The 20,175-nt window shown below is 45.6% G+C and overlaps 1 protein-coding gene across 1 annotated transcript; it reads right to left on the reverse strand.

The window, feature by feature from the left end:
- Positions 1-10,434: 10,434 nt before the first annotated feature.
- Emc7 (ER membrane protein complex subunit 7) lies at positions 10,435-20,037 on the reverse strand. Its single transcript, XM_077703068.1, has 5 exons — positions 19,728-20,037; positions 19,397-19,655; positions 15,287-15,367; positions 11,713-12,596; positions 10,435-11,672 (listed from the first exon to the last, which is right to left on the reverse strand). The coding sequence occupies exons 1-4, from the start codon at positions 19,952-19,954 to the stop codon at positions 12,465-12,467; spliced, it is 699 nt and encodes a 232-aa protein (XP_077559194.1). The 5' UTR covers positions 19,955-20,037; the 3' UTR covers positions 10,435-11,672; positions 11,713-12,464.
- Positions 20,038-20,175: the final 138 nt, after the last annotated feature.

Here is a 20,175-nt window from a genome sequence, read left to right on the forward strand (position 1 = left end):
GAAGAGCTCGAGACAACCGGCTGGCTCCGCCGGGGATGTTTAGGCTTACCACCCCAGCAGATATTGAATGGGCGCTTTCACTAGCGGCGCGGATGATGTTTTATAGTACCGTTTTTACCCACATTATAAGCTCCTTTATCGCACAAGCAACTTCGTTCGTGCCTTGAGCGGCATTTTAGAAAGCGCTTAGAAGCGGTCGCTCGAGCTCCCGACACCACTTCGCTGCCGAAGCCGCCGCCATGTTGCCGCCGCCGGCCGCGGCGCGCGCAGCGTGTGGGTGGTTACGCAGCAGCGTCAGCGCGCCTGTGGCGTGCGCGGCGCGTTTTCGCGAGCAGAAACGCTCCACGCGGTTCACCGCAATCGGCCCGCCGCAGTACTTTCCCGCATCACTCCTCGGCTTTGCAGCGAAGCCACTACGTGCGCCTTTCGACCAAGGCGCCACCGTGTCGGTGACTCATACCTTCATGCAGGGTGTCGAACCGGAATTTTTTCGGGTTCGGGTTTAAGCCTTTCGGGTTCGGTTCGGGTTCGGTTCCAAAGCACCATTTCGTTCCGGTTCGAACCGGTTCGAACCGGTTCAAACGGGTTCGAAGGACAAAAGCGGGCGTGTTTTTTTTTTCTGCTAATTTTTTTGCCCGTTTTTCGTTTCCTTATCAAGGCGGCATATAAACAGTCATAATGAATGTTTCTTTGTGCAAATATTTCGTCTTCGCCAAACTAAAGCGACGCTGGAACACTTTTTTCAACTTTTTTCTAAATCTTGAGTGCTTGCAGAAAGTAGTCAACCAACACATCCTGTACTTAGATTAGGGGGTCGCAAAGTGCCTCAACCAAAAATTACTGCTCTCTCCTCATCAGAGAACTTAGAAATTTGCTTTAAATATTTTTCTCTCTTTCCCGGTCTTGGCGTTCTTCGACCGCTGAATGACGTCATTACAGCGGTGTAGCGGCTATTTGCCGGCTTTCCTTAAGTTGCAGAATGGAACGCGTTTGATAGCCACTTTAAAAAGAAAGACACAAAAGCGAACCAGAAACGGAAGCGCATCCGCAGCGACGAGCAAATCACGCACTGTTGCTCCGTGCTGGAAATAGCTATAGTTTTCGCAGTGCTTCCAGATGCGCAGAAGAGTGAAAGCGTTTGTAGAAAGTGTTGATTGATTGATTGATTGATTTTTTTGTTATTTATTTATTTATTTATTTATTTATTTATTTATTTATTTATTTATTTATTTATTTATTTATTTATTGTTGGGTTTAACGCGTCGACGAATGAGGCGCGCCATACTGGATGTAACCATACTGGAGCTGGTAGCCAGGGCTATATCCTAGTGAACACCGTTCCTAGTGAACACCGTTCAAAATTTGGCGTTTGTTTAGAAATGGATCAGTAATGATGACAGTGGAGAGCATTTATAACTTTTAAAAAATTAAATATTTTGTCCCCAAAAACCTGGTCAACGTTTGTTACGTCTTTCTTTATGCACATATCATCTGCATGCGCAACATGTCGGTCTCCATTCAAGATCTCTCTGATCGTAAGAACGTATCTCAGCTGGGAAAAGGTCGTCTCGGTACCAAAGTTTCCATCAGCAAGGCACAAGATTGTCAGTGCAGCGTTTGCCGACCTGGCGTAGTGACCAGTAGAGTCGTGTCAATACTCAATTGGAAGCTGTTCTTCTGGGGCTTGCTGGAATTCCAGTAAGTGCTGGTTGAAAACGGCGGACCGTCAGCCCACGATTGTGCAGATCGCTACTTTGAAAAGGTCTATTCGGGGGAGAAAGCGGGTTCAAACTCAATTTTCCTGACACATGTTGAGGGTAAAAATACAATAAATTCGGGTTTTACCTGAAAAAAAAAAAAAAACAATCCCAAGTATAATTGAAAGTTGGGTTGAAATGGCATATTTTGTCATTGAAAGATGCACAATTTTGCCAAATGGTCAGGTGTCCACCACAAAAAAAAAATGTTTCATTGTGGGTAGTAGCCTGGAAGAGAATGCAGCCAATATTCCACACACCCTGTGTTTGTGTTTCCCCTCTTCTAAATTTGCTTTAATATTGTGGAAATTGATTAAATGATTTTATGCTGCTTTATATTGCCTAAAATAGTTGTCAAGCAAGTTTTACTATTTCATACAACTAATTTGCATTATTAACCTGACGTCATATTGGGCATATTATTGGCTTCTTGCCTAAGTGTCACTCTGAAGCCACTTAAATGTATACCCACTTCCCCCCCTCCCCTATCATCAGTCACTGTTGACTTCCCCTACCCATGGCCTTCCATGTATCGAAAGGAAAGAATGGTTCATAAAAAAATTTCTCAGCAAGAGTTCACTGGTTACCTGTAAAATAGTAGCTACCTTAAGCATTTACCTTTGCCCTGCCGTGTGGTCTAAAAAGTCTCCTTACACAAAAATGTGTCCATCTGGTGTTTAATTTGGGTGCGTGTCCGTGTATACTCAGATTAGTGTGTTTATCTCATCGCAGGAAGGTTAACCCTCCGTCATTGGATCAGCCTACCTGGATTTCCAGCACTTCAAACATCATCAAGACTCGGCCACTTCAAATAGTTTTTCGCTGCAATGCACATGTTTTGATATATTTTCTGTGATCCCTAACTTATTTTTTATGATCATTGTTTTTAGTTCTTGCAGTTGAGTTTTTTTTTTTTTTTTTGCTGTAACATTGAGTATCTAGTCATTTTTTATAAGCATGTTTTAATAGCTATGGAAACCAAATAGGACAGGTTGATTCTAATTTTTGCCTTTTATGCATATCAAGTTTTTATTTACTCCCACATCTTTCGGTCACCTTTTATTCTATTTTGACTTGTCATGTTTATTTTGAATAACAAAATTGCTAGTCTTGCAAAAGTTGCTCAGTGTGCTTACTGCTTTAGCTCAGTCAAATTTGTCAGGCCACACGAAATGCAGTGAAATGTGGTTATGGTGTCCCATCCATGCAATATCAAAGTTGTTTTAGATGAAATCAGTTATATACAGTATGTGCACTCTTATTCTGATAACCGCATTTCTATATACCCCTGGGCGTAAAACATGAAGAGAACTATAAGAGTCGTCTTGATGACATCTTAATAAGATGATAGCAAGATGACCACAATGACGCTGACGTAAACTGGTGTGAGAGGTTTTCCTTTATGTCTCAACAACTACTAGAAAACATCTTCACAAGACATTGTCTTTATCTGGCATGCTTAGAAGTCGTCTCGTAGATTGCTATTCAAGATTTTTGAGAACGTTGTCAAAACGGAGAATAAACGTTTTGTTGCTTTCAATCCAGATAGCTATGATGTGTTTAGCAATCGTCCTGTAAACGACTTGTTGGAATTTTTAGCAGTCTCTGAGATATCATCAAGAATATCTTGCAAGGCGTCTTGTAGATCAAGCATAGCGTCGCGTTAGCCGAGCTACAGGATGGCTATCTCCCGTCTTGGCAATGCCTATAAAAATCTTGATCAGGTGTTGCGTAGACATCTTGGAGGTCTTGCCAAGATGTCGTATAGAAGTGTGGTAGCTGTCCTAATGTGCAGATCAAGACGTCTTGGACAGCTACACAAGATAAGTTTGAGACTTCTACAAGACGTGCTTACGTTCACTGGGCACCGACCCAGCACTTTTAGCTTTTTTTCCCCTAAAGCCCAGTTTATCCCTGGAAGGGATCGGACACGTCGGGGATGGGTTGGGGACCATGCCGCAAAACAATCGGGCGTATCAAGCTCATTTTGCTTTTGTCAACACAGGATCCTATGGGACCCCTGCAGCTTTGTACTACCCGGAAGTACTGCCCGGAAGCCGGTTTCGCAGCGCCCCTGGGCAGCGCAGGAGCCCTAGGAGAGGCCCCGCTAGCCACCGCCTCATTGGGAGGAGTGTGGAAGAAGTGACGTAATTTTTCACGGCCATCGTAGGCCGACGGCAACCGCGTCCTAGCAACGGCGCCAAAGGCCGGCCCACCGAGGCACGTCGTCACTGCACGGCCCAGCCGGTAGCCAATGGTCGGCGGGCAAAGACGAAGCAGACGACAGTGGAGCGAGCGACGGCGAAGGAGGTAGCGCTTGCGTGCAAAATACAAGCAAAAAAGGGCGGCTGACCAATATGGCGGTTTCGGCTGCTCTAGTCAGGGCCTTAGCTTTTCTTTCCTCCATGCTTTGGCCCTTGATAAAATGACCACTACAAACGTGGGAGTTCCGCTTTGGCTCTGCAGGCTCCCATGCTTTCACAGTGTAGCTCATCAAAACCGAAGGCACAAAGCTCACGGTTACAGAAAGAAAATGTAAATCGCCACGACCATTTTTGTACGTAAGAGCCTTTCTCTTCATAGCTCACGTATCGAGGTATCCCATCGTTAAGGATGGTATGTAAACCGTAGTCATCGAAACGAGTGAAGATAATTTAAAGTGGTAGAAATGAATACTAACACTAATAGTTTTATTTCTGCTCAGATCGCGCGGAGCCAGCGCAGAGCCCTGCAAAAAGTGCTCATGTCAATGTAGACTGTTCCCAAACTTAGAAGCGTCAGTTTGCGTAGCCGTTACTGCATTTAAGAAGAAATGAATACTAATAATAGTAGTTTTATTCGTACTCAGATCGGGTGGAGCCAAATTGTTCCCTGGCCCGCTCCGCTCTCTTCTTGTCCCTTAATGTTACGCCTATCATCTTCCGCTACATTGCTCGCTGAGATACGCCCTCAATTTAAGTTGAACCCTCTTAGTGAGCCTCCAAGTTTCGGCCCCGTAGGTAAGTACCGGTAATAATGCAGCTGTCATACAAATTCTTCTTGAGGGAGAATGGTAGGCTGGCATTCATTATCTGAGAATGCCTGCTGAATGCACTCCACCCCATTCTCATTCTTCTAAGTATCTCTATTATCTATATATATCTCTATATATATATATATATCTCTATATATATATCTCTATATATATCTCTATATTATCTCTATGGTTACTACTTGGCCTAAGTAGATATATTCGCAGACCACTTCCACTGCCCTGCCACCTATCTCAAATCGCTGTGCTGTCCCGAGGTTATTGATCCTTACTTTAGTTTTCTTAATGTTAATATAATGTTAATTTTCAGGACCACTATTCTACTTGCTTGTCCAGTGCGGTAATCACGTACGGTAATCCGGTGCGGCCCCGAATACAACGTAGGCAGACGAAAAGCGAAGGGCCAAGGCGCTGGCGGAACTACGCGCCGGAGACGCGGGAGCCCGCTACAGGTCAGTACGAGGACGGAAGCGGCCGGTTTCGCTGTAACCTTGGTCGACGCCGAAGGCAACGCGTCAGGGCGGCGGCCTGTACGAAGAGCGACAAACCCGAAGAAACTGACGAAGTGGCCATAGCACTGCAGCCGTTAAAGACCTAGGGTGCAGCACCGTGCTCAGCGACTCAAAGCAAGCGGTCAGGGACTTCACACGAGGAGGGGTCTCCCGCTCTATGGAGAAAATCTTGAGAGGAGCGCCAAGAATCTTTGAGAAAAGAAAATGAAGTGGTCACCGGCGCACGCAGGAGAGGTGTCTGACGTCATGTGCAAACCACAACGAAACCGCACACGGTCGGGCGCGCGAACTAACAGGCCGCGCCGGGCCGTGCGGGGAACGTCCGTGGCAGGAAACCAGAGAGAGAATGAACAACTAAAATGAAATCCCCCAGGCCTATCGACTCGCCAGACGTATGCTCCCGCCGCCCTGCAAATGGCTGCGCAGAGAGCAGGCAGTCATGTATAGGCAGCTCCAGAAGAGAACGGTCATGAGCTAGCCCGTCCCTAATGCACAAGATTTACCCGGAGACGCACCCAGCCGACACGTGCAGGGTGCGTCGTAAAGCCACTGCGACCCTCGAGCACATCGCCTGGGATCGTCTCAGCTTCCCAGAAGAATCCACGACAGGAAGACTACCGCCCGCCTTTGAGGAGGCGAAGGGGTCTGAAGACCAAGACCTCCAAATCCAGGCAGTCCAGCGGGTCATCGCAGCGCTGACCAGGCAGGAGCCCGAGCGACCCAATGAAGGGAAGCGAGCTAGGCGAGGGCGACTGTAAGGCTTTAACCGCCGGCCCAATAAACGTTTTTCCAATACAATACAATTCGCTGCTCTACCCCAACCATGGCCGACGCTGCTGTGTTCAGGACGCCGCCCTAACGGATCCCAGGTAACGGCTGGCAGAATCTCTGATTTCCCTCTTTGTAGAGCCACGTGTGTGAATTCAAGGGACGTCGCTAGTGCAATTGTTGTCGGTGTCGTTTACCGCTTTGCTTTCCAACCACCTTCACAGCGTGGATTGGAGCCAATTTTTTAAATAATTGTCCGACAGGCGTAGATTGAGCATAAAATTTTCGTAGCTAGACGTCGCTAAACTGGCCGAGGAGCGCGGATATGCAGTGGCGGGGATCTACCTGGTCGCGTTCCAAGTTTTTTCAGTTAAAATTTCTCCCAGAGAAAATATTGCTGAATCTCGACATTGGAATAACTAAGGAAATGATATAAAAAAATCAATCAAATTGAAGAAGTCTGCTAGGCACACAATGTATGTCGTGGAGAGCCGGGCGGGTATATCCTCTCTCTGGCAATGAGGACAGTGATACTGCAGTATCACTGTCCTCATTGCCACAATGTAGTTGCCGCTTCTGTGTACCGCAGATTCCAGCGAGCCCTTGTATCGATTTGCCTCACTTGTAGTTTCCTGTTAAGACCAATAACGTACTTCCGTGGACGCTTGATGAACATAACTGGTAGCGAACAGCTAGAAGCTGCGGAAAAATCGAAAAATGAGCCTAATGACGCTATCGCATTAATATCTACAAGCACCATGACAGAGTTCACGCAGGCTGAGCGAACACACAGAGCTTTTTTCGTCGGAGGCTGGGACTACAGGGCTATGCTCCACTGCCCTCTTCATCGTCATATCGTGACATGGCCCCCCGGTTGAAAGCGACGGTCTCGGTCGAGGCCGCACTAGGTAGGAGATGTGGTGAGAACGGAAAATGAGATGTGAATATACAGTGAAGTCCTTGCCGCCACCGACAACAGTACTGAGCTCTATGAACACTGGCGGCCAAGCAGGAACTCAATAGGCCCCGATGAGCCACGAGGGTGCTTAAACAATATCGGACAACAGGGCTGGGGGCATGGCATGTTCCGGTGGTCTCGACTGGTCTCGGCTGAGTATGGTCGACGGCAGAAGGGCTTGGGACACCGGGCTTGGGACAACACAGCCGCGCCGATGACATGAGATGCTGGGGCCAGAATGGGGATGAACCTGCACACTCCCCCAAATATGCCACGTGGCGGCCGTATCATGGATAAGAATTATGAATGATCTGTTTACAACTTTTCCAAGTGGCCATGACAGAGCTCGCACAGGCTGCGCGATCACACAGAGCTTTTTTGTCGTCGGAGCGTGGGACAACAGGGCGACGCTCAACTGCCTTCATCGTTTTCTTCTGACAATATAGATTTCCTACTACATCCTATTGCACTATTCGACAAGTGCAACTAGTATAGGTATATTATAGTAGAGGCAATATGACATGTCCTGAAGGGTGCTATAACGAGGGCTACTCACTCCGTCAATGGTCGCTACAAGACATTGGCACCACATTCCACGTCATTGCAGCACTGCGGCATAGTTCACAAGTTGAAAGGGCAAATGAATTCAACCAGAAGTGACATCACTTCTTCAAGTCGTAGAATCTGTATCGCCACTTGTACATCTCCCGTCCCTGCCTGGCGACCCATCGCAAAGCAGGATACCGGAGACACCAATCGGGATATTCCTGCACACGTTTTAGGATATGTGGTATGCCACTAGAGCAGCTAGTTCCTGTCTCTCCTGCTCACTTGTTTTGTTACTCTGATAAGGCACCTAAAACAATGTTCTGATGGGGACGTCCCTGTGACAGGTGGGCTCGCTGCCTGCAGAGCCGCAGGAAGGAGGGGCTTCGCTCTGTCACCTGGCAGCGGCAAGAACCCTGCCCATGGTGCGCGGCCCCGAATTGCCAGCTGGAGAACAGGGAGACTCGCATCTGATTGTGGGAGAGAGAGAGAGAGAGAGAAAAGACTTTATTTAGTGGCCCGATAATTTCTCAGACGGTCGGCAGCCGAATCCAGCTTGGATCCGACGGTGGCGTCTATGGCCGGGCCGTTCATGAATGAGGTGAATATGGTGGCGTGCCTCGCTGAAGCCCCGGAGGACCCGCACGAATCGCCAGAGCCACGAGAGCCATCTGGATGTCCTTGTCGGGGCTGAGCAGCGCGGCCTCCCAGCTTGATTCGTCGCGAATAAAACTGTTGGCCTGCATAGTGGGGCACTGCCATAGTCTCCGCAGGAAGGACAGAGCGGGCTGTATAAGGCAGGATATATTCTGCTGTACAGTGCAGGCGAAGGAAGGGTGCTCGTCTGGATTTGCCGTAATATGGTCACTTGGTGTCAAGTGAGTGAGGAGTGCAGGTGCGGATAAATGCATCTAGTCTCCTTGTAGTGAGTCAGGATCTTGAAAACTAAGGAGGGGTGCTGAGAGAGGATGAGTGGCAGGATGATCTGACGCCTGGTTGGTGAGCTCGCAGGCCAGTTCATGAGCCACCTCGTTCCCCTCCAGGCCCGAGTGGGCGGGGGTCCAAAGGAGACGTATGGGAGGTAAGTGCGGAGTCTCGGGGATGGTGCGTAGAATGCGGGCAGCTTGAGGGCTGCACTTTCCATTGGTAATGTTTCGCAGGGCGGTCTGAGAGTCAGTGACGATGATTCCAGGTGAGGCACCGCGAGCAATCTGTGCAAGTCGTCGCCTGAAACGGTAGTCGTCGTCAAGCGTGGTGGTTGTCAATTAAGAACTATAGGCCTGCGAGTCGTCGTCACAAGGGCATCCATCGCAGGGAAAAAAGTTAGCACTGTCGCCTGCGCCACCATTGCTTCTGGCGGCATTTTAAGAAATCAAGCGGCAACAGTTATGAAAGGTTCCACTAGATAGGTCCTGCGTTCTGCTTGGAACGCACGTGGACTAGAGCAACGTGGTTCTTTAAACGTTGAAGTACGGCGCCTTGATTCACGCGCGTCTCCGCCGTACTGCAGTGCTGGCATCGAGGCACCTGGCCTGGAGCAGTGGAACGCGGTAAATTTGAACTGATTTGAGCAAACCTTTACCGTGTTTACCTTGAGAGGAGCGCAACGCAAGAGGAACATGAGAGGTGAGCGGGAAAGCGAAGGAAGGCATTTACCTGGCAAATGTCGACAAAGACTATCGTTGTTTGTCGACATTTGCAATGAAAGGAGCAGATAAGCGGCCAAATTTTTAGCGCTGGTCCATATTACGTCACTCCTGGCCATGTTATTATGTAACTGCAGCACAAAATTTGAAAGTTTTTTCACATTTATTGCTTAAAAAATGTCTTTCGTGGCTGGAATAGAGCTTAATGAACTACCAAAGAAAATTTTCTCTTTTTTTTGCTGGTTGTGTACAGTCCTCGCAGCCTCTTCAAAGGAGTCTTCCTGCTTTAGTGCCTTTCAGCCAAGAAAAAATAGTTGCAAGCTAATCTGCATATGCGTACTATCGGTGTCAAATGAAACGCGAACGCGAAAATATGAACCGGAACATGCAAAACTGGAAATATATGTCCGTAGAGTTCATATAATGGCACGCTGTTGGTATATTTGGCAGTCCACTTTTACCAACCTTGTTTTTGAAACTAAGCCACGCGTCATTTTGGCTTGCGTGGACAGAAATTGCGCTATTTGTGCGTTCAGGTTCATATTTTCGTGTTCGCGTTTCATTTGATGCGATAGTACATTTGCATTCAGTGTATTTCAACGGGTCTTCCCAAACCCGTAACAAACATTTAAAAAAATTGTTGCAGGTGGCCTAGCCACAGGCATCACATTTTGCCATTTGTTTATATGGACATCACAAGTCCCTCTGAACATTTACAAACATGAAAGAAAATTGCAGACGCCTCTCACAATGCAATCAGCAGTGTTCATGTATCCAGGGCACTGTTAGCTCAGTAGTTGACACGCAAGGTCCACACACTACCTGAAGAGTGAGAAATCCCCATTCCAAATTCAATGATGGCTGTACCATCACTGCCCCTTTTATCCATTACCTGTCATTACCACATTCAAGGAGAATCAGCTGTTGTAGTCACAAGAGACGATCACCATCGGCTACGGGATGGCCCTGCAGGGGACCAGCCAAACGCCCTGTAATGATTAATTTACGAGACACATAAAAGTGCAACGTGGAAGCTGAAATAATCTGTATGCTCCTGGCACCACAATGTCACAGTCCAAGTTTTCTTTCTTATATGACCGTATTACTAACACTGTTGATTGGTCTGTACCCCTTACATAGCTGCCCTTTATGCAGCGTTTTGAATCACCTAAACAAATCTTTCATTCCAGCGGATATGAAGCACAAAAGCAGATGCTTAATTTTTTTATATAAATTTATTAATCACCGCATCATAACAATGTTTTTCTTTGTACACAAATCACTGCTTTCACATGTGGCATACAGGCATTGTTTGCATCACCCGGGAAACAGAACAAAGAAGTGTTTCAAAAGCTGCAGCAGGAAGAATTTATTTGGAGCTGACAGTATGAATTTAGAGTGGGTTGCATTTTTCAGTAGATAGATGAAAAAATTAAAAGCTGGTCCTGAACACTTCCCAAATACACTTTCAATGAAGGGAGACCACACATGGTATATCTTTTGAGTTTTTGTTCCACAAAACTGCAAAGAAGCAGCCACAATCAACATAAATTGCTTCTTAATTTGCTTATAAAATGCACATTACATCCTCACTGGAAACCAGAAACACTAAGTTTTTGTTAAACATCTGTGTCCAAAAAAAAAAGCATTAGGCAACGAAAATGTCTCACAAGCACTGCCAATGTATAATGTTTACTATTCTGAAGAAACTTTCGAACCTGTATTTTCCAAAAGTGGTAAAGGGCTCTGACAGCGAATGGTACAAAAAAATCGTGCAAATGCATAAAATGAAAAACGGTGCAAGGTTGTCATACATCTCTCAAGTGCGGTACCACAAAAACACAGACTACAACCTTCACACACAATAAAGTTTGTTGGTAAATACATGTGCAGGAATGGCCATTTGCAATGGTTGGCCATAGTTACCTTTCAACAGATTTTGAACACCATTCACAAATATAACACACTGGTCTTTTAATAGCAGGAACAAACGATGTGCACTTGAGCTGCTTTAAATAGATGGCTGCGCTTTGCAACTATGAGCACTTCGTAATAGTCAAGGAATCAAGGACTAGGTTCACAATGAGCCTGAAATGTTCTGCAGTGCTGCATAACGATAGAAGGAAATGCTATGAAAGCTTACAAAACGGCAAACACCACATCACGAACCTGTGTGCCCCACCTATTGTTCCCTGCTTTGTTCAACGGACACCAAGATACTATAAACACTTTGATATATCAACTGAGCCAGAATTTAGGCGCGTCACCTGGCAGAACATAACAAACAGAAAACTTGCAAGAACCGCAATCATAACACGCAGTGCTCAGTTATAATTTGAGCGAGAAAAGATTGGTGTAAACAAGCATCACTTAGACACTATTAAAAGAAGAGACTCTTAAGGCTTACATTGCACTAGATATAAGCTTTATAAAAAAATGTCACTGAATCCAGAACTCTGTTTCTGACAGCTCCAGCCTTCCACTGGTATGTCACCTCAAACATCTAGAGTAGCAGAAATGTGGAAACTTTTCACTTTAGGCACCCACGATGTCCTTCAGACTTTTAACATTACTGGCTCAAGAATATGCTCAGCATCCCCATCACGTGGCACACATCACGTCACAGCGACTTCCACATCAACAGGTGCACTTCAATGTACCTTTAACAAAAAGCTCTTCATTCCGGTCTTTTAACATGCATGCTTAGCAATAACTCGCAAAACAACTCACACGCGTGCCCTAGCACAATGTTCAAGCCCATTTGAGGACTCTGCTACAAGCAAGCCCCCCCTTCCCGCATATTTAACCCATGTCACCAACTCACATTACTGTTTCGTGTGTGGGGAAGAACACCTTGCTCTGATGTCTTTTCCCTCTTTTGTATCTATACAGGCAAAATAAAACGGCAGCTAGAAAAAGCTTGGCTGGTAAAGAAACTCGCCAGATCCCTTCGGGTGCTAACCTAGGGGCCCGAATTTCGACCGACAGTCACGACCATACATGCCGAGGTACGGTCCACCAAAGCCAGCCCACAAACACAGCAGAGGATTTGAAATCAGCCAGGCCCTTCCGGCATTTCTCGTCTGGAAATGGCAGAGTAAGAGGAGTGCTAAACAACTGGAACAAGAGGCGAGGGGAAACTTAAAGAGCCTACCCACTTCAGGCTCATCACACAGTTTCCACCTGAGAGAGAGATACTGATGTCACGTATCACAGCAGGGCACCAGCAGCGAAGCACCAGGTCCATCACTGCCGCTTCTTGGCCACGCGTGCCGTCTTGGCTTGCTGCTGCCTCTTGTTGCCTCCCGTGAAGAGCGAAGTCATCATCTCGGAGAGTTCGGGCATGTCGTACTTGGGCATCTGCATCTGGTTCATCTCCTGCAAGCATGGGCACCGCCTCTATAAGCAACACTGGGCCATGCACACAGGCACACATTACGAACAGCGAAGGATACTGAGAGACTCAATCACCAAACAGCGTACAAAGCCATGATAAAACAGAGGTCACGAATGCTCTGCCAAAGATAAAATCACTACTCGCTAGGCAAACAAGGGGGACACTGCTCACCGAGAGTTAACCGGGAGTGCTAGTCCAGCTGAGCAAAGCAAGTAGTTGAACGTCATTAAAGGGGTCGTGAAGAGAAAATGCATTTGTCTTTGCTAAATTTTGTCTGCTTGAACGACCTTTTAAGAACATAAATCCCAAATATTTTCACAATTCATTGCTTCTGGAATTGAGGATTCGCCGTTGAAATTCTCGTTTTGAGGCGCATCGCAAGCGACCATGCGCGCACCGTCGGTCGGTAGCGCAACTAGAATGACGTCACGTCAAGTACGTTCGAGAGTTCAACGCCGTTCAATGTTCTTTGTGTATAATGTTCTGCAAAGCTGCAAACCCGAAATTTTAAAAATAATGCATCCTTTATTCGTTGCCAAAAAACAGTTTTCTATCCACGTGAGCGGTGTCGTGACCGCTTCAGTTGTCTGGCAACCATTGCAGCAGAACTCAGACCTACTGGGTGTTTAAACAGTTTGTAGTCAGTTTCCCTGCTGAATTTCACGTTCTTTTGCCGAATTCTCTTCGGAATCTTACATGTTTTGCATGAGATGGCACACAACCGCTCAAGCAAAAAAAAAAAAGAAAAAAAAAGAAAAAAAAAAAGGAGTGCTCGTGTGCGATTCGATCTTGCGGCCTCCGGGCCAGCCCAACGTTACGGCCAGCCTAGTCGGACACTTTATCCACTACACTATCGACGTGAGAAGCGTACACGCCGAGAAACTGCTGCACAAAAGCCTCTTCGCATTTGTAACCCAGAAGTCTGTCGTGCTTTCATAAATTCTGATCAACCCAGAGCTTTAACCACCAACTTACTGTTGAGCGCTTCTGCAGTAAGCCAAAGCGGAGCGTATACAATCAATGAAACAGCGTTAACAGCATTGTTTATTGCAGGATACAGGAAAGCAATCGTCGAACTGCGTGATGTTGGGACTTGGCGACTCGGCGTTTTATCGCTGCTTCTCGCTAGTTATTTTTGCGCTTGATGAGTGAATTATGGATGGGTTTTAAGTTCCGACTACTCGAAATTCCTTCGATAAACGTGTTTACGTAATAAATTCTCATTTTAAGCGTTCAGTCATTTATTTCGTCAGGTCAGAAGTTTCACGTTTGTGCAACTCACATTACAGGCTATGTGAGACAGGCGTTGGCAAACTTGTGCAAGAATATCGGCTAGCAAAACGACAGTTTAGACTCGTGCAAAACAGCGTAAACAGTTTACGAATGCCCAGTTAGATTAAACGTGGTTACTTCTGCCTGCGCCACTCGCCGGCGTTGTTGACTGAAAGTTCGACCATGTTGATCAGTCGTATCAGAGATCAGACGTCTCCCGTTCAGTTGCGGGGAGAGTTTCATCATGGCGCCGACGTTGTAGCTTTATCTGACCCTTTGCAAGCCCGCTCTATGCCGACATATTGTGCAGACGAGGGAGAACTATGATTGGCTTCTTACTGACTTACTGAAATGTCACTTCACGAGTTGAGGAGGAAAGCCTCGGTGAAACCGTAACTGCATTTGTTTACTTATTTGCCGATATCGGGCAACGAAACGGGTATGCACTGTTTGTTTATCAAGGTTCCACGGTTATAAGCGCATACACAACAGTTTTTTTGAAAATCTCTTCACGACCCCTTTAAGGGGGGGACGTGGCAAATGGAACTATTTTTGTTATTTATGGACCAAATTTAGTCAAATTAGGAGATTTTATGTAGTTAACTAACCTAACAATAAAACTTAAATCAGTTTAAAAATACCTTCTATACTTTTTGAGTTACCAGACTAATTACCTTCACAGAGCTGTCCCAAGATTAATTAACTAATTAGGCAAGAACTCAACAAGATTTTTATGTCAGCATCACAAAGAAGGTCTATTCTGTGCAAGGAAGCTATTTGATTATTGCTTTATTTCCTTTAGGTATCCAAAAAGAAAGGCATAAGTTTCACTTTCTTTTTGACATGAAACTGTTTCTGATTTCGAAAGGAAGGTGGAACTGTTCTTGTTCTTTGTTTATGCCTAAGGGATACAATGCAATAATCTAATAGCTTCCTTGCACAGAATAGACATTTCTGATCACACTGACGTAAAAATCTTGTTGACTTCTTGCCTAATTATTTAATTATGCTGAATGCAAGTTCGAGGTAATTAGTCTTCTAACTTAAAAAGTATAGAAGGTATCTTTAATATTTCAGTTTTCTAGTTAGAATGGTTAGCGACATAAATGCTCCTAATTTGATTCAATTTAGTTCATAAATAAAAAAGTCGCTTTACTTGCCACGTCCCCCATTAACTGCCTTACTGTTTCACTCCCTTCAGGACACATAAGCGGCGGTTGGAAGAGAAATGCTCCTTCCACCGAAGAAGCAAGATAACTTGTAACTGGTAAATAGGATAAACAAAACACACTGCGGACAACAAAGATTGCTGCAATGGGGTGCCTCAGTTACGGCAACCACACAAAAAATGTTGGGCTCTTCTTCTAAGGGTCCGGAAATCGGTCAGTGCAACGCTTACCCTTTGTGTCTCTGGGTCAGCTGCGTTCATCAGCTTTGGCAGGACCATGATAAGAAGCAGAGGGACCACCATCATGAGTACCTGGCGAACAGAAAGCAGCAGCATTAAAATGTTGGCCCGTACAAGCTACTTTCTCAAAGTTCACTCGATGCCGTTACACAACCACGGACCATAAAAGACATCGCAGCACAGGATGGCTTGCGTCATTACTTAACTTTCTGTATCAGACAGCGCTTCTTTACTTGCAGTTGATCAATAAAATGATAGAATCACAAAACTTGAACTCGCATAATTTTAATTGTCGGAATACTCCGACTGATGTTTGAAACCAGTCAGCCACGCACACATGCAATGGCTCTCTACAATACCAACATCAATTTGCTTAAACAAATTACTGGCCCTTTGGAGTTTTAATTGGCAAGGTTGCACTGTATTTTTCGCATATTTTTAAAGGATGCATAAGACTTGAGAAAATACAATGTCTGTCCATCCTCATTTCTTTGAGTGGCTTCAAAAGGTCAGCCTCGCCCTACAAAAACCTTGGGTGAATAATTAGACCCAAAGAATTCAAGACCAATGGATGAAAGTAGTTCTCAAACACTCCGTTATTTTGTCTCCGCTATTACAAACACCATCACCATCATCACCAGCCTATCTACGCCCACTGCAGGGCAAAGGCCTCTCCCATTAATCTCCAATCACCCTGGTCCTGTGCTAACTGCAACCCTGAAAACTTCTTGATCTCATCTGCCCACCTAACTTCCTGCTGCCCCCCGCTACGCTTGCCTTCTCTAGGGATCCACTCTGTTACCCTTAATGACCAACGGTTATCTTGCCTTCGCATTACATGCCCTGCCCACGTCCATTTCTTCTACTAATATGTCCTTAACATGCGTTTGTTCCCTGACCCACTCCGCTCTCTTCTTGACCCTTAATGTTACACCTATCATCTTCCGTTCCATTGCTCGCTGAGTCGTCCTCAATTTAAGTTGAACCCTCTTAGTGAGCATCCAAGTTTCTGCCCCATAGGTGAGTACCGGTAGGATGTAGCTGTCATAGGCTTTCTTCTTCAGGGACAATGGTAGGCTGCCATTCATTATGGGAGAATGCCTGCTGAATGTACTCCACCCCATTTTTATCCTTCTAATTATCTCTGCCTCATGGTTGGGATCCGGGGGTCACAACTTGGCCTAAGTAGGTATATTTGCTAACCACTTTCACAGCCTCGCCACCTATCTCAAACTGCTGTGCTGTCCAGAGGTTATTGATCATTAATATAGTTTCCTGCATATTAATTTTCAAGCCCACAGTTCTACTCTGTTCGTCCAGTGCGGTAAACATGCTTTGTAATTCGTCCTCCGAGTTACTTAGCAAGGCAACGTCATCAGCAAATCTGAGGTTACTGAGGTATTCTCCATTAACCCTTACTCCCACCCGTTCCCAATCCAATGTTCTGAATACTTCTTGTAAACATGCTGTGAATAACACTGGAGAGATTGTGTCTCCGTTTCTGATGCCCTTCCTTATAGGTATTTTACTGCTCTCCTTACGGAGGATGATGGTAGCTGTGGACCGATTGTAGATATCCTCTAGTATTCTTTCATAATGCTCGTCTACACCCTGGCTCTGTAATGCCTGAATGACTGCTGAGGTTTCGACCGAGTCAAATGCTTTCTCATAATCTATGACGGCTATATACAGGGGTTCAGTATACACAGCGCAGTTCTCTATGACCTGATTGATCGTGTGAATATGGTCCATTGTTGAATAGCCTTTACGGAACCCTGCTTGTCCTTTAGGTTGACTGAAATCTAAGGTGGCAGGAATTCTGTTAGCGATTAACTTGGTAAACACCTCGTAGATGACTACCAGTAAGCTGATCGGCCTGTAATTTTTCAAGTCCACAATGGCGCACAAAAATTGGATTACAAATACAATGGTGCACAAAATCCTTGAGTTACTGGCACCTCATACCCATGTGCATCAACTAGGATTACAGCCATGTACAAGCAGTAAGTGTAAACTCTCACTTAACACCAGCTTCAAAGTCATTGCACCAGCATTGTACTTTGCAATGATGTAATGCCAAATAGTACAGCAGGCAGAAGTGTTTTTACTGCTGTAGAAAGTTCTTGCGAAACATACACAGAGATTTGTGCATGAGCATAGTAGCTGTCAATTACGTCCGTTAGACAACGGCGACTAAGGCACAACCCACGCAAGAAGGGCTTCTTTCATATGCAATAAGCCTGTACTATCAAGATACATTCAGATATTGATTGATTTGATTGATTGTGGGGTTTAACGCGCCGACGCAACGCAGGCGATGAGGCGCGCCGTAGTGGAGGGCTCCGGATTAATTTTGACCACCTGGGGATCTTTAACGTGCGCCGAAATCTCGTACACACGGGCGTTTTTGCTTTTCGCCTCCATCAGAAAAGCGGCCGCCGCGGCCGGGAATCGAACCCGCGACCTCGTGCTCAGCAGCGCAACGCCTTAGCCACTGAGCCACCGCGGCGGGTATACATTCAGATATGAATGTATTCAAGAATATTCAAGAACAAATGTATTGAAGAATGAATGTATTCAAGAATGTGAATATTTAAGATACATTCAAATTCAGATATGTGACTTTCAATACATGCTATACATTATGGTAAAGGGCCGCATATCCACAGTAGAAGTAAGTTACCAGAGTTCATATCCAATCTTGGTATGGGAAGACCACCCTTTCGTGTGCGAGAATATTGATTTGGGCCACTGTTCACATTATCATTATCTAATTTCGCTGCCAAGACCAGACAATCGAAAAGCATCGCTTGCACATGTATTGCAAACTTGTGAACGTTCCGGGATGCGTTATGGTGGGACTCTCGACACGGAGTTAAAAAAAAAAGACTATACCGTCGACTCCCGTTCATACGAAGTCGACGGGGACAGCAAAAAACTTTCAATTAAACAAAAAGCACAAGAACAGCGGTTATTAGTCCACACCAAGTCTCCCTTTTTGATGTTGTTCAGAATTTCGAATGGAATTGCCAATTTGAGGGTATGACACGAGTTGCCGTGATAGGCAAGACTTATTATTAAAATCGAAGCCTGAAGCGTCCAGCAAGCAAACTGCTCACGTGGCTCTCTGCGCAACAAAGAAGGCTGAGGACCTGGAAAAAGACGACTGTGTACGTTGGTGCGAGCCTCTTTATCGACTTTGTGCTCCCTCATTTGCGATAAGACCGACATAGTGCAGAGCACAGTGGTGTTCTGGTGCTTAAGATTTGAATTTTACCAAGAAATGATGGTCACCACGATGCTTTTTATTCAAAACAACTTCAAATTAACTGATATAACGAGTTTCAGCTTCAAATTATCAAGCAACATCTCCCATTGAATTGCATGCGAAATGGCCGGGACCAGAACATTACTTCCAAGTAACTGAAAATTCCAACTAAGCGACTTCGAATTATCGAGGGTCAACTGTAGTAATGTGCACTGCTCTTCGAAAAGACAACACTAAGATTATGGCAGCGTGAACGGGCACTGAATGTGGCGGTAGTCCAATACAATATGTGCTAACACCGACAATAGTGTTTCCATACTTTCCATACCAAGGTTGGACACGAACCCTCGTAACTTATTCCCACTGCTCATACACGGCTCGAGGGCAAGGTTCTCAGCGTGTGCCAAAAACCACGCACTTCGTTGTCCATATCTGAATGGATCTTGTTTGTACTTGCAGTGCTGGGAACGCAACTTCAGTCATGAATAGTGCATTTTTGATGACTTTTTTTGTGGAACTTAGTACAGTCTTGTTTCCTTCTCGTTTTTTTCTTTTTTTCAGCTAGAAAACCAGGCGTTTTGGCGGTAAAGCTGCATCCACGGCAGTTTCTCTTTCAAAGCTTCTGCTTGCGCGAAACAATGTGAAGAAATGTCGTTTGCTGCAGGTCATATACTTGTTCAGGGACCCAAGGCCGTTTATGGTAAACTGGAACTGACAGAATGTGAGCAACAGACTCAGTTGCTCTAATAGCGATAGTAAGATGAGAAGTATTGTTTAAATTTTCCAAGCTATAAATTCGCAAATATTAAGCATTAACAGGGAGATCCGCTCACCATGGGGTTCATGAGAAAGTCGGTGATCCTCCATGTCTCTCGAACTTGGAAATACTGGAAAGGCCCCCTACTCTTCAGCTTCAAGGGGTATGTGAGCGTCTGGATCAGGTTGGACTGAATGTAGTTGACTCGGCGGGCGCGGAACTTTCCCTTGGAGTTGATGTCCACACGCACAGGTTCGTACATATGGTCTGGATTTGCCACTTCGACGACGTACGAGCCAGGGGACAGGTTGTGAACGGAAAAGCTCCCATCGCTCCTGGAAGGCAAGCGTTAAGGCAATTAGATGCGTTAAGCAGGTGCGGAAATAAGGTATCCAGCCGTAGCTCACCTGAGAAATCCGAGCTGCTCCCCGCCGTTTACCAGAATTCGTGTTGATGTTAGCCACTCAGATGTGGCGATTTCTGGAGGCACTACTTTGCCTTCAATTACGTGTTTATCGGGCACAACCTCTTCATCGCAGGTCACTGGGCTGATTCTAATTGAGATACAAATGAGTTGGGAAAGTACGACATAGGCGCACTGTAGATACACTAGTTTCGGAAAACGAAAATGCATGTTTTATATTGGCAAGCACGTATTACGGACGGTCGAGGAAGCAAGCCACCATTCAATCGTAAGCTGACGCAAAACATCGGAAGCTATGGTAGCGCCGCTCACGCTGCTTTTTTTTTTTTTCGACAAATCAAATTTAGAATTTCAAACCATACGCTTGCAAAAAAAATTACCATAAGTTTTTTTAATTGGCTGTATGAAGCGCAACATTGCGGTCGAAAAAA

Source organism: Haemaphysalis longicornis, unplaced genomic scaffold (assembly GCF_048455015.1).
Source record: "Haemaphysalis longicornis isolate Haplotype H1 unplaced genomic scaffold, Haemaphysalis longicornis Haplotype H1 scaffold_3, whole genome shotgun sequence".
Classification (NCBI taxonomy): domain Eukaryota; kingdom Metazoa; phylum Arthropoda; class Arachnida; order Ixodida; family Ixodidae; genus Haemaphysalis; species Haemaphysalis longicornis.

Excerpts from the sequence above, each read along its gene's own strand:
- Emc7 (XM_077703068.1), bottom strand. The coding sequence starts at position 19,954 with ATGCATTTTCGTTTTCCGAAACTAGTGTATCTACAGTGCGCCTATGTC. Across the intron at positions 19,656-19,727 it reads GAGCAGCTCGGATTTCTCAG|GAGCGATGGGAGCTTTTCCG; the intron begins GTGAGCTACGGC and ends CTTGCCTTCCAG. Across the intron at positions 15,368-19,396 it reads ACTTTCTCATGAACCCCATG|GTACTCATGATGGTGGTCCC; the intron begins GTGAGCGGATCT and ends TCTGTTCGCCAG.